The sequence below is a fragment of the Amblyomma mixtum genome, chromosome 4 (genome assembly GCF_055824585.1).
Source record: "Amblyomma mixtum isolate Tamu chromosome 4, ASM5582458v1, whole genome shotgun sequence".
NCBI classification, from domain to species: Eukaryota; Metazoa; Arthropoda; class Arachnida; order Ixodida; family Ixodidae; genus Amblyomma; species Amblyomma mixtum.
The window spans coordinates 61,768,208-61,796,044 of record NC_143015.1 but is presented as its reverse complement, the minus strand read 5'-3'; the positions used below and the strand labels follow the sequence as shown (position 1 = coordinate 61,796,044).

The 27,837-nt window shown below is 46.2% G+C and overlaps 1 protein-coding gene across 1 annotated transcript; it reads right to left on the bottom strand.

The window, feature by feature from the left end:
* Positions 1-8,198: 8,198 nt before the first annotated feature.
* LOC149346594 (uncharacterized) lies at positions 8,199-22,396 on the bottom strand. The gene is made up of 7 exons (XM_089541390.1): positions 22,341-22,396; positions 21,645-21,795; positions 17,844-17,956; positions 15,183-15,333; positions 12,148-12,321; positions 10,832-10,957; positions 8,199-8,408 (listed from the first exon to the last, which is right to left on the bottom strand). Exons 1-7 carry the CDS (start codon positions 22,394-22,396, stop codon positions 8,199-8,201), a joined length of 981 nt encoding a protein of 326 aa, XP_089397516.1.
* Positions 22,397-27,837: the final 5,441 nt, after the last annotated feature.

Here is a 27,837-nt window from a genome sequence, read left to right as displayed (position 1 = left end):
AGAAAATAGCACATTGAAACAGCAGTTAGGCATCGCAGTCAATCCAAACAACACATTACCTCCATCGACGCAACAGGCATGTCCGATGGAAGAAGATAAGGCAGAGCTAACCCCTCCGTCTCCACACCAGTTAGATACTAGCACCCCCGAGAGCCAAGCAACTACACCAGACGCACCACACCAGGCGACAACTCCGCAGGCACCACCACCGCAGGCACTAAAGCCGCAATATACAGAGCACCCCCAAACCCAGGAACGCATCACTCGCTTGGAAAGAACAATTCAAGACCTCATTAAAAATAAATTACAAGTTATGATCGAGACGACAATCAAAAACATGTTCGAATCAGTTATTAAACCCATGATGGAAAACCTCGAACCAGTTCTAATAAGGATGCAAGCGCAAGAGATTAGAATTGACCGCAAACTTCAGGAATTATCAGATGTTTCTCACAACAAGGGCCCAAAGCTACAGGGTAAAATGGGAACTCGTCGCCTGCTAAGCACTGAGATAGATCTACAACCTGAGTGCGCACCACATGATGAGACCCACGATTCTAGTGTTCAGCATGGCTCCACAACGCAGACATAAATACCATCCTACAGTGGAACTGCAGGGGACTAAAACGGAAGAGGGAAACATTACAGCAATACATAGACTCTCATCCCGATACGCCGCAAATAATAGCCCTGCAAGAAGTGAATATGGAGGCTAAGATCAGAGGATACTCAACACATCAAACAAATCCCTCGACATGCATCTTGGTCCACAAATCATGCACGGCAATCACTGTAGACCTTAATCTAGACAGTGACATTGAATATACCTTCATAAAAATTCTGCCACAGCACAGAAACAACAAGGACACCTATATACTCAATATATATAGTCGCCCCAAACAGCACCGCGTAGCCTTCGACGTGATCTTTCTTAAAGCCCTAAGAGAAGCCCAAAAAGCTCCCCTAGCTATAGTTGGAGACTTTAATGCTTCTAGCCCCCTGTGGGGATACCCCAAGGAAGACACGAAAGGCAGAAAACTAGCATCCGCCATCGCTGACATGGCCCTGACCCTACTCACGGACCCGCAGCACCCGACGCGAGTCGGCACCAGCGTAACGCGGGATACTTACGTGGACGTTGCCGGCCCACACCACGGGGTGTGGTACACGGCCGCAGTCGTACACAACACAAACACAGTCAACGGGCTCACTTTCAAAGCCTACAGCGCAACACACGCGGAGGAGATTGCCATTGCTCTTGCTCTCACTACTCCCAAGTCGAAACACATCATCACCGACTCGCGAGGGGCCTGTCGGAACTACGAGTTGGGCTGGGCTCCCCCGCTTGCCTGGCGCATACTGGAATATAGCTGTCGATCTGAAGATCCAACTCCACGCAACCTGATTTGGGCCCCCGGTCACCAGGGACTCCAGGGAAACGAACAGGCCGATCAGGCCGCCCGCGCACTCTCTCCCCGGGCTATCTCCCTGTCCTTGGAAGGGTACTCCCAATCAGACAATCTGGCCATTACATTCAAACAAATCACCGATTACTACAAGGAGGAGCACCGGCGCTACCCGGCCCCTTGTAAGGGTCTGGATCGCGCTGACGAGCGCCTCCTCATCAAAATTCTTACTAACACTGTACTGTGCCCGGCGGTGCTTAAACATTTCAATACTTCATTTGATGGCGCGTGCCAGTTCTGTGGGGAGGTGGCTGACACCTTCCACATGGTTTGGGCGTGTCAGTCAAACCCATCTATCCCCCTTAACCCCAACCCCACCAGAGAGGACTGGGAGGCGGCCCTGCTCGGCTGTCAGGACCTAAAGACCCAAAAGGCCTTGGTTCACCGGACGCGGGCGGCGTTGCTTGCCAATGGGGCCCCGGAATAGGGGCTCCACCTAGTATTGTTAGGGGAAAGGGCCAATAGGGCCTACCCCAATCACCTCTCTGTAAATATTTATTGTATTATAAATGTTTTTCACCACCACCACCCCCGACCTCACGCTCGTCCGCAATGCCCGCCACTATGAGTGGCTCAATACAGGAGAGACCCTAGGCAGCGATCACTACGTGCTGCAGACCATCTTCGAAAGCAACAAGCACAGCAAACCACGAAGGCAAGCCAGAATTACAGACTGGGAGACATTCAGGAAGGACACCAAACTAACCACATCCGAAAAAATAACCAGCTACGAAGATTGGGCGGCTTCCATTCTGGACCTTAAAGAAAAGCTCACAAAGTCTCTCGCCACCACGGAGGACCACCCAGCTGTTGACAACCACCTCCTACACCTTTGGGAAGCAAGACGTAGTCTTATAAAGCGCTGGAAAAAACAGAGACAATCGGAAACTGACTTCGAATAGCCAAGCTTACTATTCAAGCAGACCAATACGAAGACCAACCCACGAAGACTACATGCCATAGACCCGGAGTCATTTGACTCACAATGCAAATTCTGCGGGGAGAAGGCGGACCTGTACCATATGGCATGGGCCTGCCAACGAAATCAGGCGATCACTGTTAATAACCAGCCAAAGCAGGAGGGATGGGAGGCAGCTCTGCCAAGCTCGGACGAAAAGAGTCAAAAGCAACTCATCGAAAGAGCTCGGACAGCAGCCTACACCAATGGGGTTCCGGACTGAGAGCTCCAACCACCGCTACAACCTCCTAAACCATTTCATTAAAATATTTTCACCACCACCATCGTTGTAAGCAGCAGTTGTCGACAGAAAATGTCACGCTTTTCAATTGGTGGAAACGGTCGTGACGTCACAGTGCGCGAATTTCAAACGGGGCCAATTGTACTTTGGCTAGTAACCATGGAACCAATTGAAGGCATCGTATAGTGATGCTCCAAGTAAGCGGGACTGAGCTTAGTTAATATCCTAATTACCCAATTAGCCTAATTAGCTTTACTAGTCAGGCCATATAAATAAATAAAACTGATTAAGAAATTGGTCGAGCTCAGGAATCGAACCCCGGTCTTCGGCGTGAGAGACAAGCATGCTATCCACTCCGCCATGCCAGCTCGATGGTTTGGAATGAACAAAGGCGCGTCTAGTGAATACGGTGTCTTCACTCACTCTCATCCTCCTCCATTCCCTTCCGGCGAGGTTTAGGTGTCCACCGACAAATGAGAGACAGATACATTTCCTTTCCTCAAAAACCAATTTACCGACGAGCGAGGCGTAGAACCGAATGGGTGATGGCGTTCTATGGACTCCTTTAGGTAAAAAAAGTGCCCCCCTGAATTTTGTGACACAGTTACTGCGTAATTTCCTTTCCTCAAATACAATTTTCATTTTCTTCTTTACGGCTCCTCTTTATCTATCTTCTTTCACTCCCACTTCCTCCCTTCCTCTACGGTGCGGTTCAGGTGTCCACCGAGATGTCAGAGAATTACTGCGCCATTTCCTTTCCTCAAAAAGCGTTGCGTTCAAAGGGCAAGGCATCGCGCCGAACGGGTGGTGGCGTTCCGTGGTCTCCCTGGCAGCGCTACAACGCGCTGTCGCGTTCCGCTCCTAAAGGCGAAGCTTAAGCGTCATTAATTAGCAGTTAATTAGTATTCAGGCATTAGTCAGTGATTAACCATTAATTAGTGATTTGTCATCACTTAGTAATTAGTACTCAATTACATGTGACGCCACCAGTGCCGCAGAAACAGCGAAGGTGGTACGGAAAACGCTTCCGCCTCTACCCACTTTAGACAGTCAAAGTGCCCCCTGAATTTTTTTTTGGAAGTTGCGACATTCTTAGTCGGCTTCATATAAAAACAGTAATTCAGAAATGCAGAATCATATGACAGACACAACCGCGTCCTTCTGATTAAGCTGCCGCAAAATGTCGCTTTGCACGAAACGCAGCCGTACGTCTACAGTCTACAACAACGAGGAAGAATAAAAGTGAGCAAGATGTTGAGAGCAAACAGGCTGTTTTCGCATATAGCTGGGGAAGCTCAAATAGTTCCAATGATCTCGGCATAGAATTGTGGATAAACTACTATAAAAACTCTATTCTCAATTGCAGTTCAGGTGGGTTCAAAAAAATTCTAAGCTTGAAAATGCTTTAGTTTTACGGTGGACGCCTCTGCGGTGGGAAGTTTTCAAGCACCGAGTGAGACGCCTTGGAGGAAAGAATCGATTTCATGGGTTGCCGTTTCCCCGCTGTCGAAAACCCGCCGTTTTCTTTGTCGTTGTTGCCTGTCGACGCCAGTTGTCGTCTAGAATTTCAAGCGTGTTATGACGTTTAGGTTATCTTGGCTGCCTTTCAACGTCCGCATCTGGCCCGGCTCTTCTCCACCAGACGCGTTCACAAGATAACTCGAATCCGGGGCGAAGATTTGCGGATGGAGTTTAGGGCGGTGCTTCTAAGCGACGCATCACACAAGCTTTTTTATGTGTGGAGTGGCTGACGAAAAGCTTCCTTCGTAGTAGTTGGTGTATTAAAAAAGACGTGGCATAGTTGTTTTTGTTTTTGTTTCGGTTTCAATTCAGTGGCTTGTCTTGAGTCTTCTCTTTGTATATGTGTACTTACGCATGGCTGTCACTCGCTTATTGGTCGAAAGGTTGTATACCCTTTTATGTGCAGAATAAGTAGTTGTTCAACGTTACCGCGCTAACATTTAGCGCCGTCCCCGTTCCTTGGGGTTAGAGCTCCGTCCATCACAATTGCAAGAAGGATATGGCAAGATGGAATTTTGGGATGTGAAAATAGCAAATACAAAAAAACAAATTTGGCAAAAACACTGAAATCTGTTACGCGTGGGAATGGGAAAGCGTTACTGTCCCTCACTACATTGTTTACGCAGAGTGCTTGTAGAAGAAATAAAAGCTCTTTCCCACGAGTTCATCAAATCCACCGTGTCGCACAGCGTTCCGGGTTGTGTCCACACGCATATGACACAACCTGCAACGCTGTACGTCCAACGGGTTCATAACAATTTTGATACAAAAGTATATCAAACTGTTCTCTACACCTCAATAATGCAAAGGTTGATTATGCTAATTTTGAGCAGAAATTGTTATGCATTTCCCAGTTAAGGCTATTTTCTACAACAACTAAGAGATACTTGTTAACGTACTATTTGGTTCCTGCAATAATTCTGGCACCACCTCTAACCTGCGTATCCATTAATGTGCGATATTTTCGCGTCTCTCATTCTTTTCCAATATGCAGATTTCATCACCTTGTTCCTCATTCATCCGAAAGATTAGCACCCACGCCTCTCTTGGGGAACACCTTTTCATGCCGAAAGAAATTCAAGGATGGATGGATGGAAAACTTTATTAAGCAAGTGAGTTTGGACCGTACAAGATCTCAGGGCCACCGCACAGCCCTCACATTACGCGCATGTGTCCAGGCCACGTAGGGCCATGGCACTGGCACCCCGGTTCACACAGCGAAGTTGCGCGTCCGGGTCCTGCGACGCAAGGAGGGCCTCCCATTCCTCCCATGTACCGATGGCGGGCTGTCCCTGCGGGGGAGGATCGGCAGGGCAGCCGAAGAGGATGTGGTCTAGGGTGGCGTGCGGTTCTCCGCAGAGAGTGCACTCTGGGGAAACATGGCGGAAGTGGGATAGAAGCTGAGGGATAGGAAGAGTTCGGGTCTGGAGTCGCCTCCAGAGGATTTGTTGGGAGTGGGATAGGCACGGGTGGGGAGGGGGATAGAGTCGACGGGCAAGGCGTGCTTGTTGAGTTAGTTCTGAGAACTTGTGTGCCCGCTCCCTCGAGAAATCCCGGCTGGGGTCGCCATTTGCCCGGAAAATAAGTCCTCGGGCTATGTTATCGGCGGCCTCATTTCCGGGATTGCCAGAGTGAGCCGGCACCCACACGAGCTCAATACGCCTATCGGGATTTAGGGTGCACATTCTCAATATCTGCCACGCGGGGGGATGGACGCGTCCGCGGGCGAAGTTAAGAATGGCTGTTTTGGAATCGCTTAGTATATAAGCCGCATTGGTTTGGGCAATGGCTATTGCTATAGCTGCTTCCTCTGCTTCTTCCGGGGTACAAGGTGGGTCTATGAAATGGGTAAATGGGGGGGCTACTGGATGATAAGCCACAGCTACTGAACGGTCTGTACCACACGCGGCGTCCACCCAGCGCACATCCTCTAAAGTGCCATATTCTTTATGGAGAGCTGTGGCTCGCGCGACTCGGCGGGATTGATGGTATTCAGGGTGGACATTCTTAGGAAGGGGTTTCAGGATAAGCGCGGAGTGTATGGCGCGAGGGAGAGAGATGAAGTCTGTCGTGTGTGCCGGTATGCGAATTCCCAGAGAATCCAGTATATATCGTCCAGTTTCCGTGCCAGCCAGACGAAGGTACTGTGTGTAGCGATGTGCATCTATAAGTTCTTGTATAGTGTTGTGCATTCCTAATTTTAAAAGTCTGTCCGTGCTAGTCCTGTTTGGTAGGTTTAGCGCTGCTTTGGTAGCCATGCGGATACGAGCATTGATCTTGTCTTTATCCGAACAGGAGAGGTTTAGGTAAGGAGTGGCGTAAAGAATGCGGCTAAGCACGAACGCATGCAGCACCTTGAGATTATCTGCTTCGTCTAGACCGGCTCGTGAATGTGAAACCCTTCTAAGAAGATAAATGACGGAGTAGGTGGACTGTTTTAGTGCTTTCAGAAATTCAAGGAAACATTAATTTACGTTTGGCAAAAAACGCTTAAGATATTCCCGACTTTGTTTAGCGTTTAACTGAACAATTGCCTGTGCAGGGTGTTCTACATAATATTTCCTATAATATATAAAAATATGCGTTTTCACTTAGCAGAGCACTTTTTTTGGCTTCGCGTTCTCAGCGGTGTAGTACGACATAACAGAGCTAATACGTGCTAACTAGCAAGCTGGTTAACTAATATTAGTGAACTTATTAACTATTACTGTTAGGCTCCGAATTGAGAGGTGTGTAGCCCGCCATGTGGTTACTGTCGGCGCTGTGGCCTAAAAAACTACGTCACGCCAAAATACACTGCAACGTCTCCAGTGCAAGTAACTCGTCGAAATAGCCAAAATTTGCTGCGCCACGGAGCCGGGAGAAACGTTGTTTCGGAGTTCTAAAACATATGGATATTGCGGTAGGTACACGCCTCTAGATAATTAAGGAGCCTAATAGTAGCAGCTAAAAACTGAACTATTCAATATTAGTTAACCAGCCTTCTAGTAAGTACGTCTTAGTTGTATTCTGATGCACTATACGACTGATAATGGTGTGGCGAAAAAAGCGCTCCTCTAAATGTCGAAAAGCCTAATTTTAGAAATTGTGTAAAGGCTTAGGTGAAACACCCTGTATATTGTTTGCTGGCAGTGTAGCAGCAGTAGAAGCTGTTCATGTCTTTTTGTCGAGTTTGGTGCTATTCTAGCATGGTGGTGCTTCTGGTCCCCTATACACGTTTGTTCACGCGCAAGAGACATCCCTTTCGGTTATCTAGCAGGTGGTTAGACGTTTAGCCGCAGGTCTCTCGAGATGGCGACACGGACGTATAGTTGTTAGTTGCGGACCAGTGACCTCATATCTCGCCATTCAACAATCGAATTTTCTGAACGAAGACACATTTTGTTGCGAAAGCAACACTACGCCCACCGTTTCGCCTCTTTGCAAGGTAAATACTTCTCAAGTTCCGTAAATTGGAAAAAAGTTTTTGAAAGCGTAGATAAATATGTTGGCCCAATGTATTGGGGAATCCGCTAAAGTGAAATAGATTTGTGATAAGGAAATAATGCCTGAATAGCAAACACCCAGCGATGCCTTACGGCTACAAAGAAAAGCTGTGAAGCTTCCATAAAATCTCCGCATTTAATGAAAAATTCGTCGATATTGAGTGGTCGAACCGAAGCTGCTCTACCAACTTAGCAACCCGGAACAGCTATCATATGGTAGCACGAGAGTGAATTTATCGTCAACTTGAACCGACAATAGTGTTCTTATATTGATGCGCTGCTGTGGATACTATTAAGTTATAATCCGTTATTGCACAATATTATGCTGTACAAATTGTACCGAAAGAAGGATATCCAAAGTGTTAGGAAATAATCATCTGCTCATTGTTTTCTAAAAAGGGGGGGGGGGGGGCACACACTCCCGCTATTTTTTTTTTTTATTTCTTTCTCCCATCGATGATCACTTATTTCGTGAACAAGGAGGCTCCCCTCTTCAGGCGTGGCCAGGAATGGCCAGCACATTACCCTCACCACACGACTCTTTTACACGATGCTTCGTTGAAAATGAGTCTTGCGAGACTTCTGTAGTAGTCCGTAATATTCCTGAGGGCCTTTAGGCGGCTGTGAGCACCAAACTTGTTTCTCATGCCGCAGTCATTGGCGTAGTCGTCATAGTCGACGTCGTATACGGCGATTCCGAATGTGACGTCCAGCGCTATGTCCTTGACCTTGCATAGCTGCGTGAAATTGTTACGAAAATAAAACATCCATATGGGTTTCCTTAGCTGTAATTCTAAAGTTGTGAAAGGTTATCGGGGAGATTTATGTTACGTTTATCTGATACAAAGATAAATGTAACAGAACTTTAGGACCCCGCCGCGGTGGCTCAGTGGTTATGGTGCTCGGCTGCTGTCCCGAAAGACGCGGGTTCAATCCCGGCCGCGGCGGTTGAATTTCTTTGGAGGAGAAATTCTAGAAGCCCTTGCACTGTGCGATGTCAGTGCACGTTAAAGAACGCCAGGTGGTCGAAATTTCCGGAGCCCTCCACTACGGCGTCTCTCCTAGCCTTAGTCGCTTTGGGACGTTAAACCCCATAAGCCAAACCAAACCAAACCAAACAGAACTTTAGGTATAACATAGCATCTTTCCTCTCACCGAAGCCACTTCGTAACTATCGATGGGCACTGACAATAAATGTTTTCTGTATTATTTTCCGTAAGAATCTGCCGCTTAAATATACTAAGCCTGCAGCTTAAGAGAGGCCTCAGACTTTGAGCGAATGCACACACCAGTGATCAGGAAGCAATACATCAAAGTGAGTGCACAAGGCTACAAATGAGAAATTAAAATAGATAATTAATGCCCATGTAATGACAATTTGCTATCTAAAAAAAATAAGGAGAAATCTCAGTTGATACCACAGACAATCGGTGTATAAGGCGAGATTAGAATTACTACGTACTACCTAGGAGAAGCCCGTGCCTCCATAAAAGTAAAAGCTGTACTAGATATTTCAACACTAGAAGATTACGATGCTGCTGGCCCTGGTGCAGGACATCGCGCTCATGGTAGCCCGACGGCTAATAAATCTCACTTTCCCCTTCATTCATGCTCTGATGTCCGTCGGCTTGCGCCGCGTAGTACTATTTGTCGTTAAGACCAGATAGTATATTCGGGCATAGCTACACATTACGACAGGAGGACTCATGCAAATTGTGCAGCGTCCTCCGCAGTATACAGGCATATGGTGTTAAATGTGAAAATATTTCCTACACTTAATTATATTACCATGTTCAGAATGCACAGCAGTAAAGTCTGGAGTCAGCGTTGCGCGCTCCTCCATCACAGCTGCTCGGTGCATAAGCACAGCCTGTGCAGTCGACGATACTCCATTGTCAGCGAACTACTTCTGTGGTCGACCTCTTAACTTGCGGGGATATTCCAATACGGCAGGCACACGCGGCATTAATTCCGGCTCCATTCCAACCTGATAGCCAGAGCAGTTTCGAAACAACTTTACACAACCAAGCGCAGTTGCCAACTGGCGCCTAGCCGTCCAGATAGCTCGGCCGTATCACGAAATCAGCGCTCTTCACTGCATCACTGTCTCCACCAATAGGCGTATTTTATGGCTAACCACATCAAGCTTTTCAGCTGCACCTGACAAATCGGCCGTGTCACATGACATGCAACGTCATCACTGCCTAAACCAATCAGCCATAGCGTTTAGGGCCCCGTTTCGCAGAAAAGCCACGGTCGTCGTTGTTGTCGCTGACCTTGAGCGACCGCTCCCCGAAAAATCCCCGGAGGAGGAAGGGGGCAGGTTGGCGCCTAGGTCACCTGACCTTGTTACTTCATCACAACCTGGCGGCCACCGGGGCAGGCAGCAGTTAAATTATTGATTGGTCGAAAGGCGTTGTAAAAAGTTGCGATGATCGAAAGGAAGTCAAAAACATCCAGTAGCTAGGTAACACCCAGAGTCCACGGCAGTAGAAGTGCGCAGAGCAGTTGGAAATAGAAAAAAAAGTGCTGGATTTCATCTGGAGACCGTATCCGCCATTCGGATAGGGTCGCAAAGCCTGGTTGTATGTACACGTAGGGAACCTCGTCTCCATTCAACGCAAGGACGATTAATACGTTGATTTCGAAAGTGCTTCTCATTCGGATCCACGCACTGTCTTGTTTTGCCCCAGGAGGTAAGGCAAAATACGACATTCTGATTTTTTTTTTCAGAGTTATAGTGTTTCTCTTCATCTGGCCTTTTAAGGCTCGATGAGCCTGGTACTAAGGCGGTAGGAAATAATTCGACACTTCTTTATTTTTATGCGCCTGAATAAAAAAGATCCGGGCTTGATTTGAAAGTTAGTATCTCGTTTTACTGCAATCGTCAACCTTGGCTGATCCAGCAGGAAAATGAATGAATCAGTCGATGGACAGGTTAAAATGAAATGGCGCCTAAGATTGGCCGCACCGGTGGCTCTAGGCAGTCATAATATTATTACAAACAACGCTCAGCAGAAGCCCTTTTTGAAAGCCTGGATAATTTTCAAAGTTCTTGTGGTCCGATGGTACCAGCATGGTGGAAAAATGTTGACAATGCAGAGCGTGTTCAAACAAAAGGGAACTCAGTCCCCTGAAAGATGCGTGAAATATAACGTACTTTTGCGGCCAGTCCTGCTTCGTTGTCGTACGCAAACAAAGTCCGGTTTGTTGATTCGTAAGTCAGCATGGCGTAATGTTGGGGCTGGTATTTTAAATTTTGAGCGTAATTTATCGCCCTGCACAGCTGGAACAAGGACGAATCGAGTTCTTAACAACCGGTAGTTGCGATGATATCCTTGCGAAACCTCGGTAGCCGTAGCGCCATGTTGTCTCTAAAATGTTAGTTACAATAATATGTGGATGCTAATTCAGCAGGTAGCAGTATAAGCTGAGAAACACAGCTGACGCTGTGCACCTGTTCACACGCGCTGCTCACTGTGTCGCCTGCCGGCCGTCTCCCATTTCATAGAGGAATACGACCTTCACGCCGTATTGTCAGATTTGTTCAAAGAAAGTTGCAGTCTAAAGAGAAGCCTAGAAAGATTCGCTGCCTCAGTGATTGCTGCTGGTGGGATACCTACGACTTCTTTCAGGTGTTAGAGCATACCAGTGCGGTTATTTTTATCCTAGGGTGCATTGTGTGCTGAAGCCAATGGCTAAGCCCGAAGCGCGGTCTTCAACATAGCGTCGTTAATTCTCGCGTGTATTTCAGACACGAAAATTTAATTCTCTTTACAGCAGGTCGTTTTTTTTCTTTTTCATTCTTTCCTGTCTCTGCGCAGATTACAGATCTGAAAAAATCGAGTTACAGTAAGACTAAAGAAGAGAAGGTTGCGCATAATTTAAGTGCGGTTTCTATTCTAATAAATTCAGTGACGAGTAATTCCTTTGGAAAAACGCCTTCTTTACACGAGAACTTCAGAGCCCTCCAGTGCTCAAAAAATCAGTCGCTCGTCTTGGACAGACACACGCACATCTGCTCTCCTCCCCAACCATTATATACAGCTGCCGGCAGCATAAACTCAATTTTGCACCTTTTTATCGCAGTCTAGGACATTTGGACTAATACACAACACTTGGTATAGAACGTTCATCGTACCCACTACCCGTTCATAATTTCGTTTTTGAAACAGTCCCACGAAGGCAACAATGTAATTGTGCAGCAGAACGAAGGGGTGTTCCCTTCTGAAATAAATACAAAGCTGGCATCGAAATGTGGCGCTATTGGGGTTAGAGGAAGTGCTTCGGTACATCTTTTGATACCTTATAAATTGATCTCTGTAAAAACGTCAGCCATTTGCGCTCCTCCATATCGGTACTCCTCCACGCAAGAAGCCCCTCCCAAAAGCTCAGTAGCAGCAACATCGATTACTTCCCCCTAGGATATTCGTTCTAGAGGGTGGGGTTAGAGATCATGTAGCTGCGCTCGCTCACCTGGGTGTAGCTCCCAAATGACGCCGCTTTGGGATTCTTTTCACATCGCGAGAAAAACTCCAGCGGCTGTCCCTGATTGGATCTCGTCCAGCGGCCTTTCAGGGTTACCGACACAAGGGGAAGGGTCGGCAGCTGTCGCCTCTCCCACTCCCCGGCTCCGAGGGGGCCGTACGACTGCGTGGTGAAGAACACACGGGATTAGGTCATAGGGCACTTTGACCTTTGCACATGTCACTTACATACTGTGTGTTTCAGGAAATCCGGCCAGTGATTTTCTTTTTGAAATGGACTTGCTGAGCAATACAATGGATTTTACACATTTTCAAAAGCCATACAATGGCTTTTGTGGGAAAGTAACAGTGTTTGCGGTTGACGCCAGAAAACAGGGAAATTCTATTCAAGGGTAAGGTGGTTAACTAAATACAATACCTCGTGCCGCCTCTTTCTCCATGGCTATCGATCGGACCCTTCCTATCCCAACTGCCCCTGTATCAATGCGGACCTGGCCCATTGCCTCTTCTATTGCCCGGCTGCTCGGCAGTCGGGTTCCTACCCCCCACATTCTTTATTCATCACCACCTGGCTCGACTGGCTTGGCGCTGAAGGGGAGGAAGAACAGCGACTTCTGGTCGCCAAGTGGTCGACATGCTTGGCCTGTAAATTATGGCCCGAATAAAGGGTTATTACTACCACTACTACCGCTATATAATGGATAACGTCTTAAGTTTTGCTGCCGTGCGCTTAGCTGTGATCAGACATTTTTAGCCAGATCACACTAATACTCCTATCACTCTTAGAATTTCAGAATTGCGCATAACTTCGGCGATGTGGCGTAACGAATTTCATTTGTTCCACGGGCCATTTCGAAATAGCGCAGATGTGGAGTGCTTGCCACCAGCGTTTGCAGAAAACGAGCGCCATTCACGATGCAGCAAAATAAAGTAAACAACTGTTTATCTGGTGGAACATGTGCAGGAGTAAAATTTTGCGCGTACTGTTTTCCCACGAATCAATCGGCTTGCGCAGACTGATTCGCTGTCTATTTACAACGCTCGACAGTTGCGCTATGCATGAGGTCGATGAGCCGCAGGAAAAGTAACCAGCATAGAGATATTCTCCCTACACTGTTCGCCACTTCCTCTTGGTGGTGCTAAAGAGAAGCATGTTCAAAGGAACGGAAGTGGTGGGGACAAGGAAGTGGAGAAAACAAGATAAACATAAAACCTTCCAGTATGACCTAGCAATGCACTGTTCACGTCTGCTTCTGTAATCGGCTCATCGCTTACACATTCTCAATTACCTAGGTTCAGCTAATGACTTTGACATCATTGCTGAGTGAGGCACTGTCAGCCGCTCGAGCACACTGAAATGTCTTCCTCAAAACATGAGATGGCCCAGGCAGGCATAAAATATAGAAGCGTAAAACCAAGTGGTGATATTACCAAAAGCTCCAGGATGAGTTAAGTCCTCAGTTACGGCGTCCCTAAAAACCAAACACCATCACACCACGACTACATATACTAAGCAATATCGTGTGGGACCAAACCCACCCTATATCATATCACGTGGGAATGCAAAAGGTAACGAGGCTTTCCATAGAATACAATAACCAAGTGCAGAACAGTGGGAGAGTTTGCTCTTCAGCGACAACCCGGTTTTCCGGAGAGAACTGGCCATCCATGCCTAGCGAGCAGTCAAGCTTAGCGGTGCGCTTGAATAGGAGCGCAAACCTCTGTTGACCGTAATATCTTGCAAATAAAGGTTATTCTATCCTATCCTATAATTGACGTGCACAGACATTGCAGTGTCGATCGGCCTCTAGAATTTCGCCTCCATCGAAATACGACCACCAAGAGCAGAAAGCGATTTTAGATATTTTGAGGAGTTATGTGCACTGAAAAGGTTGCTTCGCCTGCAAGCTCCTCCAAACTGGACAGGGAGCCTTTTTCAGTGCCCTGTAGGTTAGGTTAGGTTAGGTTAGGTTAGGTTAGGTTAGGTTAGGTTAGGTTAGGTTAGGTTAGGTTAGGTTAGGTTAGGTTAGGTTAGGTTAGGTTAGGTTAGGTTAGGTTAGGTTAGGTTAGGTTAGGTTAGGTTAGGTTAGGTTAGGTTAGGTTAGGTTAGGTTAGGTTAGGTTAGGTTAGGTTAGGTTAGGTTAGGTTAGCTAGGGTTGCGGTGGTTGCGGTGGTGTACACCACATAAGTGTAATGAGGAGTTTAGTCATACAGAAGAATTGAACTCGATTCTCCGCAGTTCTTGGAAACGTGAAATAAAGTCTTTCTCTCTCTGCAATAGTTTACTTACAAAGGAGAGAGTGGCAGAGCGGACAGTAACGAAGACGGGCGGGAATCTTCTCGTTTAAAAATATTCGCGGGTCGTGCAAAATAACGTGACAAAGCCCTTTCAGATGCCAGGTGCGGAGGGGCCCCTCTTACTGGCTTTCCCTGTGCCTTCCGTTTAAGTCACGCTGTCATTCCGCTTTGGTGACTATTCCAATAGTAGAAATACCATTTTTCATGTTTGCTCTGCATCTAAACAAGATGGTGGACCGCTTCCGCATTAGGTGAAAGTCTCCCTTTATGTTCAGCTGGGAGCGACCTCAGCAGTGTAATGCCATTTTTAGGAAGCCTTAGCTTTTTACCAAAAGTTGGCCTGCAGGAAGGGTGTATATACAGACGTGTATATAGTGTATCTACAGTATATAATAATTACCGGTTCTCAATACGCTTTCATGTCAATATTACATTACGCTGACTTGTAGAAGACTGCACATTCTCAGCAGCATATCTGGCCGCATTTTCAGGTGCTCCGTTCAATGAGCAGTGCGTCATGAGAGCACAACTGCGCATAGGAACCCTAAAGCATGAAATACTGTGCATTAAGTCGCAAGCTGGCCTTACAGAGCGCAAAGAGTTATCTGCACCTCTCTGATTAAGAACTCAGGCAAGCCAGTTTCTTTCCAGCTCTCGAATGCATCCAGAATCTTGCTTCAGGATGACGCAGACAACGTTTTCCTTGGATTCCGCACGTCATCTCACCATATCGTAGGGGTAGCTGCCTCGGAATTCCACAGCTAAGGGCACTGCTGATAAATAGGTGGGTGGCATGACAGCGCAGTTGTCAACCGTGTTGTCCCCGAAGGTATAGTGGCCGTACACGACGAGCAGGTCTGGGAGGAACTGAAGCCTCCTGCACATGAACGACATTGATGTGAACTCTGGTAATATTTTTCCGGCAACGCGTAGACATCACGCGCATGCATGCAACGCATGCTGCAGAAATTGCTAAATGCCGTTCTAAGGGTTATGCCTCTCTTTGAGACCGGCTATAAATCCATCTACTAAACAAATGGCAGAATCGAAGGGTGAAGTGTCCAATGTTATCTTTCAATTAACAGCGAAATGTGGTTCAGCTCACCATGGTGGTTCAGCTCACTACGAATTTAAAAAAAAAAACGTCACAACGTATAGCAGCTCACTGCTCAAAATATTCATTTCATCGAAGGCAGTGTCTTTTAAGGAACTTCAAATTGTGGCAGCACTTAACTTGAAACGGGCAGTTAACTGTGCTTTAATCTCTTCTTTTTCTGTGTCATTTGCTTTCATGGCCTAACGCTATCTTTATATGGTTACTTGTGAAGGGAGCAAAATTTCTTGGTAATTCGCGGCAGATTTTGCTTTCGCAAGGGGACCCAGATAAATGTATTTCTTGATTATTCCCACTGCCTTGGAACTTGTAAAGTATGGTTCACTTTGTAGGCAGTTCATCATTCCTTTTGTTTGAGATGTTCTTTTACGCTACTCCTCCTTCCTATTCGCTCCGCTTTAGGAAATTAGCAAAACGACTCATGCCTTTAACTACTTAGAAGCCCATGCAATCAGCAAACATGTGAATCTTTTTAAGTATTTCTTCTTAGCACTTCAAAGTATAAGAGTCCCAGCTATGCGCTGAATTCTTTTTGCCAGTCATTAATAAAAAAAACAGTAGCGAACACAACTTTGCTTGCCCTGCAACTCTTCTGACTATTTATTCCTCAATAGCCCATTATGGTCGTTCGATAACCCGGTAGGTACGTTGAGGCACAGTTGTACGTGCCCACAAATCTTGCGAAATGCTTCTACAATAATTGGCCGTCGCATTGAACTGACTCTCTTTGGTAAATGAAGACCTAACGCCGTCGTTTACTGCAGAGTGTATCTTCTACGGAGCTGTGAGCGTGCAGACGGCAAGTTTCGTTCGCCAGCGAACAGTTGGCACCATAATTACTGAAATATTCCCACATAATTCTCATCTATTGCATAGCATTGTTTCTGAAATGCCGCTAATATTCGCTTTTAAATGACCTCGCTTTCTATCAAAAAACTCTAAAACAGCTGATTGGTCAAGAAAATTTAATGTCACTGGAATCGTCCATCTTGTGGGATATATAACATGCAAAAAATTTTCGACGCGTCACTTATCACTTAAGTCATGAGCTATACATGAGGGTTCGGAAACTTATGAAAGAAAGCATTGATCATGCTTCAGCACGTCTCGAAATCTCTTATATTCCCAAAGCGTTACCTTTCTGCATTTCTGACTAAATTGCTTTATTTAAACCTTTGTGCCCAGAAACTCTTCATTTCTTCAACACTATACTTTCTTCGTCGACAGAGCCGACCAGGTTCTTATTTGCGTCTTCTGTGCTGCCGCACCTCCTACATCAGGGGAGAACTGCGAGTTGCGAGTTGTGCGATGTCATAGCGATCCTAGTAACTTTTCAGCGCATAGACAGAATAGTTCAGAAAACGGTTAGTCGGCGTAGTTGTTGTATCGATATTCGAAGCTTAAAATACCTAGCGCTAAAAGACCCGCTGAGAAGGACAGAAGATATGCGGTCGTCCCGTCCTCTTCTGCCCACATCAAACGCTATGCATTCTGCCCGTGCATTTCTACCTTACTCTGTGTCTTAAATATAGACACCTGTGTCTTAGGATTTTTTGAAATGTTTATACCGTATTCATAAGCATGCGCGCTAAAGTAACAAAACATACAATGTTTACTCTAAAACATCTCAGGAATGTCGAAGCTATATATATATCAGGCCCTAAGAAATGGTTTGGTTTGGTTTATGGGGTTTAACGTCCCAAAGCGACTAAGGCTATGAGAGACGCCGTAGTGGAGGGCTCCGGAAATTTCGACCACCTGGGGTTCTTTAACGTGCACTGACCATTCTGGACTGTGTGCGTACTATGTTTGAACGGAAGAAACCATGTCAGATTCGTACTTTTTGTACCCTCAGCAAACGCTTTAGAGAGACAGAAGCTCTTTATCTGAAGAACTTTTAAGCCGTCGTTTAAATCCGCTAACTTGCTACTCTGCGTGGGAAAAACACTTCAAACCAGTGAGCAGTTGCTTGCCGAGCAGTTAGAGAGTCTTCTCACGTGTAACAGTTTTGAGAATCGCTTCTCAAAGCCCGTAGTAGGGTCCTCAATGCTGCCTTAAAGTTCAGGAGCGATAAGGTTCGGCGATAAGAGAGCATAACGGCAAAAATGAGCCACTCTGCTGCACAAATGATATGTGGAATGATGAGTTTTCCAGAGCACTGCTCGTAATTTTTCTAAGCCGCTTTCCTCGGAGCTCCTTAGAAACCTGTGGCCTGTCCCCTAAAACTACGTACGTTGTCGATTACCGTTTACGACATGAGGAGCAGAACTCACTTGTACTCATCGTTCATGAAGTATATCCACTGCCTGGCTGGGGATGGCAAAGAGAGAGCTGTGAGCGCCCGACGGTTAAGCGCTCTATGGCTCTGGGCAAAGGCGTCTAGAACCTGTGAATCAAAGACGGAAAGAAAAAAACGTGAGTGCTTGGAGATTTCTCAGCAATATTCTTTTATAACACAGCCAGAACTCCCTCGTTGTTTTTTGATCAAGAATCAAAGTCACGCCTGCGCCTGCAGGAAGCCAGGACATTGATGGAAGTAAGTCGTCCGAAGTGAAAAAAAAGGTGATGAAAGGTCAGCCATACAAGCTTTGCCTCGACAACTTAAGCCGTCTCTATATACAATCGCCCAAGCGATGATGTACTGTATCCTATGGTTCAGATTCATCGGAGAGAGAGAGAGATGCATTTATTTGCTGAAAGCAAATGGGGCCTCTTGTCTAAGACTCCGGTGGCCTTTGCTGCCCGCCATGCGCGGTCAATGAACCATAGCTGGTTTTCTGTGTTGTAAATGGAAAGCGCAGCCTCCTACTGCTCCGGAGTGGCATTCGAAATAACCGGGACTGCCATGAACAAATGACAGCCCCATGTAATACTATAGAGAGCAGGTTTATCACCGCACCAAGTAGAGGTGTCCTTGTATGCGGTCGGCTGCATTTTGTTGCAGATAAACAGGCACGGGTACGAATTTGTCTGCAGCTGCCACCAAGATACTGACTGCTCTCTGTATAGTTTGTTATGTAGTGCAAGGTACTCTCGCCTACCATATCTGCAATATTCTAATAGCTCTCTGCACGTCGAAAGCGCGACTGACTTGTCCTCAACGCCTTACACGTACATGGAGTTTGGGGAAACGCAGCTAGTCTTACTGAGGGAAAGGCTCCTACTCACAGCAACTGAGAGAGCCCTCTTGAGACGACTGGGGCTACCAAGACGGATCGAACGGACGGCAGGCGGGCCGGTTGAGATCAGGACGATGTTTAAAGTTGCGCCAGTAGCCAGGCACATGCATCCGACCCACAACATTGGAAAGAGGCACGCCAGGGCCACGACGATTTAACGGGTCTACAGAAATTGTGAAGGTGCACTTTGCGTGGATCTAGCAATGTGCAAAAAATGACTTGAACGACGCAGTTGGGGCAATCGACGCAAAAATACAGGGAACTGGTCGGCGCATCGCTGCGGGATTGCACGGTTCGGAAAGCTGAGGAGACCACAGTTCCTTTAGCGAGGTGTTTGAGGTGAGAACCGTAAAGACACTGAAAATCATCATGGACTCCCAGAATGCGTGGCAGAATTTCATGAACGTAATACTTGGAAAAAGTGCCACCGATATCCTCAGAACCGGGCCCCCATCGCAAGCAAAGCATCGGATCATACAGACAACCGGATACAAAGAGGTGAAAGGCAATCTTCAGGCCGACCGCATAGCTCAAGCACACACCGACCGAGCAGATCCATGCGAAGTTTGCCTGATGAGTAGAAGAGAGTTCTGCTTTAAGAAACATTAGGACAAGACGGTGAGGGCGACAAAACTATAAGGAACAACGTAGGTGGTGCATGTAATGTGGAATGAAGAATACCAGCGGTTTCTTGTGGCAACAATATGGATTCCAAGGGAAACTATATGTTTCCGGTGTCTGTGGAAGCTAAGCTAGAAGTTTTATTGAGGGAATTCGTTGCCATAGAGGGAACTGATGAGACAATTAGAGACCATTGTCTTCCAGTCGCCATAATCTGGAATTGTATTATTATTGCTGCTGTTATTGGTTTTTACAGCAATATTGAGTACAGACAATATATCTCGCCATAATTTCTCCTGCTATCGTTCTTCACGTGTTCTTATGCGTGCGGCTATGATCGCCCATCATCATAGCTGCAACCGCTGATTTCAGTGTACACATTGTGAGTGTACACATTGTGAGCGATAGATGGCAAAAAATAAATTGAGCTCCTAAAATTCAAGATATCGGCTCCTGGAGCTCATTTGTTATGTAGTGTCGAAGTTTCAGTGCTGCAGTCTAAAGGGAAGTACTCCAAAAAAATTTTATCAGCTGCGGTGGTGCGTGAACTGGTCTTGAAGGAGGGATCTTTCCTAAATGAGCTCTTTTGGAGGACCCGCGACCGGAAAGCGCCGTCTTTCGCTCATCAGAAACCTTGTTTGTCGCGGAAACTTATGCCTAAGCTCGACTGTCCTCGCGGAAGAAAACACAGAAGAAGCTTTGTTTTCAAGATCTCATCACACGACTGTGTGCGTCGGCGTTGGCTGCTCCATGAAACCAGGGGAGTTTAAGCAGGAGCCGATGACGCAGAGGATAATCTAACGCTTCATTAGCTGCGCAGGCTCGTCTAAAGTTTTATTTTCTGAGGTTAGGAGTCGAGCAATATTTCACACTACTGGCACCGACACTTTATTTGAAAAGAACTAACAAACAGCGCATTTTTACGGCAGCAGCAATCCAAAGCCACCTACTATCAGGAATTGCAAGATTTGTCTTCGGGCTGCTGCCAGTCGATTTATTAGAGAGGGCGCCATCTAGCTACCGTGCCGGCGGAAAGTGGTTTGATACGCAATAGAAACCCTCCGGCGACGCCATGGTAGAGCTCCTGAGCTTTTCGCGGCCCCGTGGTTTGGGGCTCGCAGTGTTCTACAACAAGCAGCTCAAGACTGTGTCACGTAGAGGAACGAGTCATCAAAAGCGTACCAGGAGAAAGAGCGGATAGCCAAGCAATGCTGCATATAATATGGTGTTCAACTTTACTTTTTCCTAAAAGTACTTTTCTGGGCTCTTGCTTACTTTTGAAGCTGATTTCATTAAGATAATTTTTTTTATCCCATTTACATTGGTGCTGTCGTTGATCCAAGTCCGAAGTCACAGCAATCTTATTTTTTGGGCGATGAATTATCCATTGGGAGCATGATACCTTGTGCATGATACGTTATGCTCAGTATACGCATGACTACGGCAACAGCACCACACATAAAATCAACCAAAAGGATTGTGCGAGAGAAAATAAAAGGTTCTTATTACTGGTTGCGAGCACTCACAACGTGCAGTGCGAGTTGAAGCGCTCTTCTAAAAGATTTCTTCTAGTCTCCAGGGTTCCCGCGAGGCGTACAAAGCAAGAAATTTGCAGAAAAAACGTTGTTCGGATATCGAGCTCAAACTTTGTGCACATAATTTTGTGAAATTTTGTGCACATTTTCTGGACATCATTTTGTGGACATAAAATTTTGTGAGATTTTGTGCACATAATGTTTCAAAAACATTCCCAATCAGCAAAAATGATTTTTTTTATCTATAAAAAAATAGCCGTCCCCACGGCTTTCAAGAGGGAGACAAGACCGCTTCGCAAAATATGGCTTCAAGAGACTTGCTTGTAGGCATCGTCGCTTGGGCTCTTATGTATTTCCAGCGCTCCATATCTCTTGAAGGCACAGGTAACTAACATGCTTATCTATCTCAAAATGTACGAGAGATTGTACCTAGCCCTCCTACATGCTGTAGAGGCAAACGCCTGGACACGTTTAGTTTATAAAAAAGACTTTTGTTTCTCTGTCATCTGTTAGCTTGGTTTAAGAGCTCTAAAAGTACCCAGGGAACCAAATCATGAGTACCTTATTCGGAGGTGCCTCAGTCGATATCACCTCTGCTATGATGCGCTACCATTAAAGCCCTTGTAATGCTTTGGCAGGCCCGGCATAATTATTTCTGTAAATTTATCGTTATTATTCTCGTCTAGATGTTGTAGCCTCGCACTCTTATGTATTATCACAACAGAATCATTAGCCCCACCTTGATCCGAGACATTGCAATCATCATTTGACTTCGGGTAGCGTTTGGGGGCGTGTCGAGGATTCCGGTGTGGTATATCCTTTGTTGCCAGAACACCTCGAGCGGATTCGGGTTGGTCCGCCTCAGATCGTTTCCCAATTGGTCAATGCGTCTGCGTATAGAGATAGGTGACATTGGAGACCGCAGGGGCGAGAAGAGAAGAAAAAGAGAAACAGCAGCTTCGTATCTCGATCTGTTACGACCTGCGTAAATAATCCAACGGGTACATTCAATGCCACGTATTGTAGCCAATACATTCTATAGGACCAGAATATAATGCCTTGATCCTTTCTTTGTTGAGGACAAAAAGAAGAAAGAAAAAACAAATGCGTGTCATTGCGAACGTTCTCTTCCAATTTTGTGAAGGGATCGCCGCTTCCGAATAGATCGTTAACGCATTGGATAAAACTCTTGCCCTAACCGCCAAGTGTTTTCGCTTGAAGCGTAGAGCCCTTGGACAGAAATGGTTTGGCAGAGAAAGCATGAAAGCCTTTTGCTAACTGATTTTGCGGTTGCAATGCAAGGAACGGAATACAATGGAAGAAAAGTTAGTGTTTTGTTTTTAAGGGCCATGAAATGTTTCTGCTCGTGTTATATAGACTCGTGAGATTTCCAGTTGTGCACGCATAACCTCCTTAAACTGGTCGAAGCGCTCACCGAAACGCAAACGATACTCCAAGCCTAGTCTTCCTGTACCTTGCGGCCGCACGCATGAAAGTCCCTAGGTCCGATTCGAAATGATTGCCATTAAGGAGATTATTCCTGTCGTCGGCGTAGATCGAGTCGTAGAAGGCGATGTCACAGAGGCCGTCGCTCGCCATCACCGCGTCCGACGTCGTCCTTCGGCCGTAGGTGCATATGAGCATCTCAGGCCCGATGCCTGCAAAGATATACTCAAATGCGTTAAGGGTCATCGCGTGCAGCGTCCTCCGAGTCCAAGACAATGGGGAATCTAATGCTTGATTTTTGATTTTGTGACAGCAGCTGGCCCATAGATTGCTGTGGTTGTCGTGTTTGATCTGCATGATAACATATCCTGGACGGCACTTTTAGTAAGACATCTCACGCTAAAGCTGTGTACCCAGTTTTGGGAAAGCGTTTGCATATTAGAAAGTCGGCGCCCGCCCAGTGGCACTGGTTTATCGCTGTCAGATATGGGCAAAGGCGACGGACTACGGCCTTGGAGCAGGCAAGTTCGGCGACAGATCGGCTGCGCAGCTAGTATTGCAGTTCTGCATCGAAATCTTATAGTTTAAGTCTCCTAATCCGAATTTTTGCTCTTTATCGTGCGCGAAAAGGGAGAGTAGTCTCTTAATCAGCATTTTCGCTCTTTATCGCGTGGCGAAAAGTGCAAGAATCAACGCCTGAAAGTAGTTAGCGTTCCGTCGGGCTCCAGTCTGAGAAGTTAGACTCGACATTCTCAACGCGTGTCATCGTAAGGCGAATTTAGGAGGCCCTTTTACAGATGCATTTCGCCCGGACTACGTTCTGGGCATCTCTTCGCGCACAAAAAAGAATACTAAAAATTAGCGGCTGTCGGTCTTCAGCATTCATAGCCAACCACTAAGCGCGACGTTAGAAGCAGCAATGGACTTTCGTAGCAATACGCACAACGCGTAGTTTTTTTCTCTATCATGTCCACCTTTCTCGTGAAAAAATTTTAAAACTTCGAAAATTGTAAGACGCAGTTATGGAAGCCTTGAAAAAAGTGCCGATTCTTTCAATATGTAGTAAAATCTTTCTTTTGCAGTGTTTCCATCGATCGCATCGAGCAGTTAAGACTGCCATAGAAAACCAAGAGGGGAAAGCTTTTGACGACAATAAAGCGTTAATAGAAAACAAATACAAGACTGCCGTCGGGTGATCTGCGAATATATTGATTGCTGTAGTGCAATGTTACTTTATATGAAAAAAATGTAGTTTATGAATGGTTTCCCGCTCAAAAATGCTTTTGTCCAGAATTTCTGGATACGTGTGTCTTTTCGACACCGGTTCTAGAAAACGATCAAATGTCACGGGGGTCTCGGCAATGCCGCGCAGTATTATTTTCTAGATTACCTGAATATTGCTATTGCAGACCTATTAGGACACGACGCAAACCGCAAATACTACACCAGAGTCTACTTTGATCAAGCAGATCAAGGCGCGCAATTGAATGGAAATTTTAAAATAATCAGAATGATTCGAACTATTTAGCAGGGCAAAATAAACGGAAATTGCTTTGAGAGCTCGAAAGAAGCGTCTGTGTACGTGTTCGTGTAGCTCTCCCAAAGCCATGAGAACAAAAATGGCATTCTTGCGGACATTCCTAGTGGAGCAAGACCTCGACTTCTACCACAACTGTATACCTTTTACAGCAAGCAGAAAACTGTATTTAAGTTTTCTGCGAACTCGACAAAGTTCCAAAGAACAGAGAGATCGCACTTGTATGCCTCATTCAGAGTAACTGTAAGACTTGAGTGTGCGGTAATATTGCGCGTTTTCCAGAGTGAAGTGGCCTGGCGAAAACAGGAAGCACATCACAAGGTGCGTTATGTTTAAAAGCTGCTTCGTGTCACGAATACCGTCGTCTTAAAGAATTCTTGCAGTTAGCAATCGGGTGTGATGTATCGGCCTAGAAGTTGAGACTGTAGACGATTAGTTTCCCGGCATACGTCGCACATTTCGGGGTTCATTTCGTTAGTCAATGCAGTAGACCGGTATAGCCAGCTATTAATACCAACTAGGAGCGGAGAAGACAGTCGATGCAGCGTTCCGCCATTTAATTCCGTCTGGCGAACAAGTTAAAAAAGTGTTGAACTACTGTCCGGGCATACACAAAAATATTTCTAACCGCAAACAACGCGCATGCTTTGAAAAAAAATTCAGGAGGCACTTTGTTGACCTAAAGTGCGGTGAGGCGAAAAACTTAAGCGCGGTGTTGCTGTTTGTGTCAGTGATGCGTTGTTAAGATGTTAGGCTTAGCCTCTAAGAGTGAAACACGACAGCGCCTTGCAACGCTGCCAGGGAGTCCACAGAACGCCGTCGCCCGTTCGGTTCTACGCCTTGCTCGTCGGTAAATTGGTTTTTGAGGAAAGGAAATGTATCTGTCTCGCATATCTCGGTGGAAACGTAAACCTCGCTGTAACAGGAAGGGAGGAAGATGGGAGAGAACGAAGACACTGTATTCACTAGACACGCATTTGTTAATTCCAAACCATCGAGCTGGCATGGCGGAGTGGTTAGCATGCTCGTCTCGCACTCCAGAGACCGGGGTTCGATTCCCGAACTCGACCAATTTCTTACTCGGTTTTATTTATTTATCTGTCCTGATTTGAAAGGTTAATTAGGTTAATTGGGTAATGAACCAATTAACTGATCTCAGTCCCACTTACTTGAAGCATCACTATACGATCCATTTAATTGGTTGCATGGTTACTGGGAGGAGGATGGTTTGGTTTATAGGGTTTAACGTCCCAAAGCGACTAAGGCTATGAGAGACGCCGTAGTGAAGGGCTCCGGAAATTTCGACCACCTGGGGTTCTTTAACGTGCACTGACATCGCACAGTACACGGGCCTCTAGAATTTCTCCTCCAAAGAAATTCTAGCCGCCGCGGCCGGGATGGAACCCGCGTCTTTTGGGTCAGCAGCCGAGCACCATAGCCACTGAGCCACCGCGGCGGCGCTAGGAGGAGGAGGTAAGACCTCTTCTTTAATAAAGTTTACCTCCTACTAGGAGGAGGAGGTAAACTTTATTAAAGAAGAGGTCTTAGGCGCGGATTGGGGTGATGTTTCCCTCCCCGCGGTGGGCTCCTCTTCTAGGCCGGACGCCAGGTGGCCGACCGACGATGTCGTTCGGCGACCTCTTCGGCTCGCTCTGTGACTCGAAGTTGAACCTCCGGGTCCGAGCTGCTAAAGTACAATTGGCCTCGTTTGAAATTCGCGCACTGTGACGTCCGACCGTTTCGACCAATTGCAAAGCGTGACATTTCTGTCGGCAACTCCTGCTTACAACGATGAGGCATCAAAGGCTTCCTCCTTAATATTCGCGCACGCATTTCGGCTTCGAGGCAGCATCGCTTGGAATAGTGTAAGCATGGTGCGTTTTTGCCTGAACTCGCGTCGCTGCCAATCATAGCGCCGCCTTTCTTTACAAACATGACGCTTGTCTATACTCGCATAATTGATCCAAAATATTATGTCGCTGAGTGCTGTAAGCTTTTCCCCTGGAATAAAGACTGAAAAGAGCAGTGGAAGCCAAACTAATAAGAATAACGCCAGCGGCGACCCTTGTCATTTGGCTTCAAACTCTCGTGGAGGCCAGTGCTGTTGTTGAAACCACACCAGCGCCCAATCTCGGAACCCGATGTCTAAATTGGACGAGCGGAACGCGGCTTCGTTTGATATCTTTATTTTTATTTTCTCTGATTTTCTCTGATTTCAAATAATATTTTTGCACTGGCCTCTGGAACGCGTGACAAATCCATTTAATCAGATAATTGGCGCTGAGAAAAACATCGTGATGCCCCTTATTATCACTACCAGTTAGCCATCCAGTCACTTGTGCGTTTGAAAGTCCCAGAGTAATTTCCTGCTTACACTGTCATATGCACAATTTGTGTCGAAAAAAAGCCAACTAGAGCGGCCAGCTTTGCGTAACTATTTACGATGGAGCAATTGCCGGCAAAAAGCGCAAGGCTAACCCCACCTATAGTTTACAGCCCCTCATTTCAACTCAACTTGCGTAACTATTTCAGTCTCTGCCTTCGTGAAAACGAACTGTCCACTGGCATTTATTTTTTCTCTTCATATTTGTACCGTACTTTTCATAGCCTCCATCGCAAACCTCTATATAACCGACGTTATCGCCATTGGTCAGTATGAGCCAATCCTGGCTTGCTATAGAGCTTTGCGTCATTGCTTTTCGGCGCCAACTCTGCAATCTGCCTTATCTAAATTGCATCGGGAGCTATGGCCGCATTCGAAGAGATCATTTCCTGCGCTCTTCCGGTCAAAGGTCACTTTTGTGTTTCATTTTCAGCGTTGCACCATCTACTGGCAATAGAAACTGCCCCTCCAGGTGCAATAACTATTTCGCCAATTACAGCTTCCATGTTGTTTAAGTCCCACTCCCGTTTAGGTTGTTGCCTTGGTTTCCCTGTATCAAATGATGCTTGCTTTCGTTCTGCCTAATGGCTTCAAAATTTTTCCCGAGCCCCCCTTTTAGTTTCTCTTTTCCACCATCCGATGTACGCTTTCCGCTCGATTTTTCACGTCTACGAGCTCAGGCAGATGAAACAATGCGCTGTCGGTACACCTCCCATTTGCTGTCCGCCTCTTCCTGTGCCAGCCAGGTACTCTTGGCCGCTCTATGTTCCCACGTTGCGTTTGCGGCGTTCAATCCCCTCTAATTTCTGCATTCCACCAGCTTCGAGGCTTCTTTCTGCGTTTCTAGTCGTTGCTTAGTTTTACCTTTCCAATTTCTTTCCTGCTTGAGCCAATTAGAATGTCATTTCCACAGTCTTTTGCTTTTGACTTTGCTAATTCCTCCTCCAATCATTCCAGAAAGTACACCACAGTGTGCTGGTCAAAAAGGTTTAGTCACCCTACTGGCCGAACTCCGTCGTTCAGTCTATATTGCCCCAGCAGACGGCACTTAGTTAACGACCACTGCGAAATCTGTACAAACGTTCTCTAAAAATGACCTTTTTCATTACCTTTCTTAAATATCTGGGATGACGATACTGAAGGCAATGCCTTGCTTTTGGTTCACTGATTAGCATGGAATTGATCTACACATTTGCCTTTTTATCAGTTGTGACATCAGTTTTTATCAGTTTTATCATGTCTTTTTTTTTAACAGGTGTAATTAGGATTGTGCCGTTCTTGCTTGTGGGTCGATCGATTGAAATGCAGGCTTTCAGATCCCCTATTTAAATATTATCGCCCTTATTTTAAACCTGCCCAAGAAGGTAACGAAAGTTCGATTGTTCGATTCATAAATAAATTCTCCAGTGCATGCGTCCTTTCCTTTTACTCTGTCGTAGAGCAATAAATGTTCTTTACATGCTGCGTTTACGCGCCGCTAGTTTTTACTGTACAGCCATTCTACTGCCGCCTTCTTGTGGGCTTACTGGTGCTTATGCTCAGCACCGATCTCCGCTGTACTCCTTC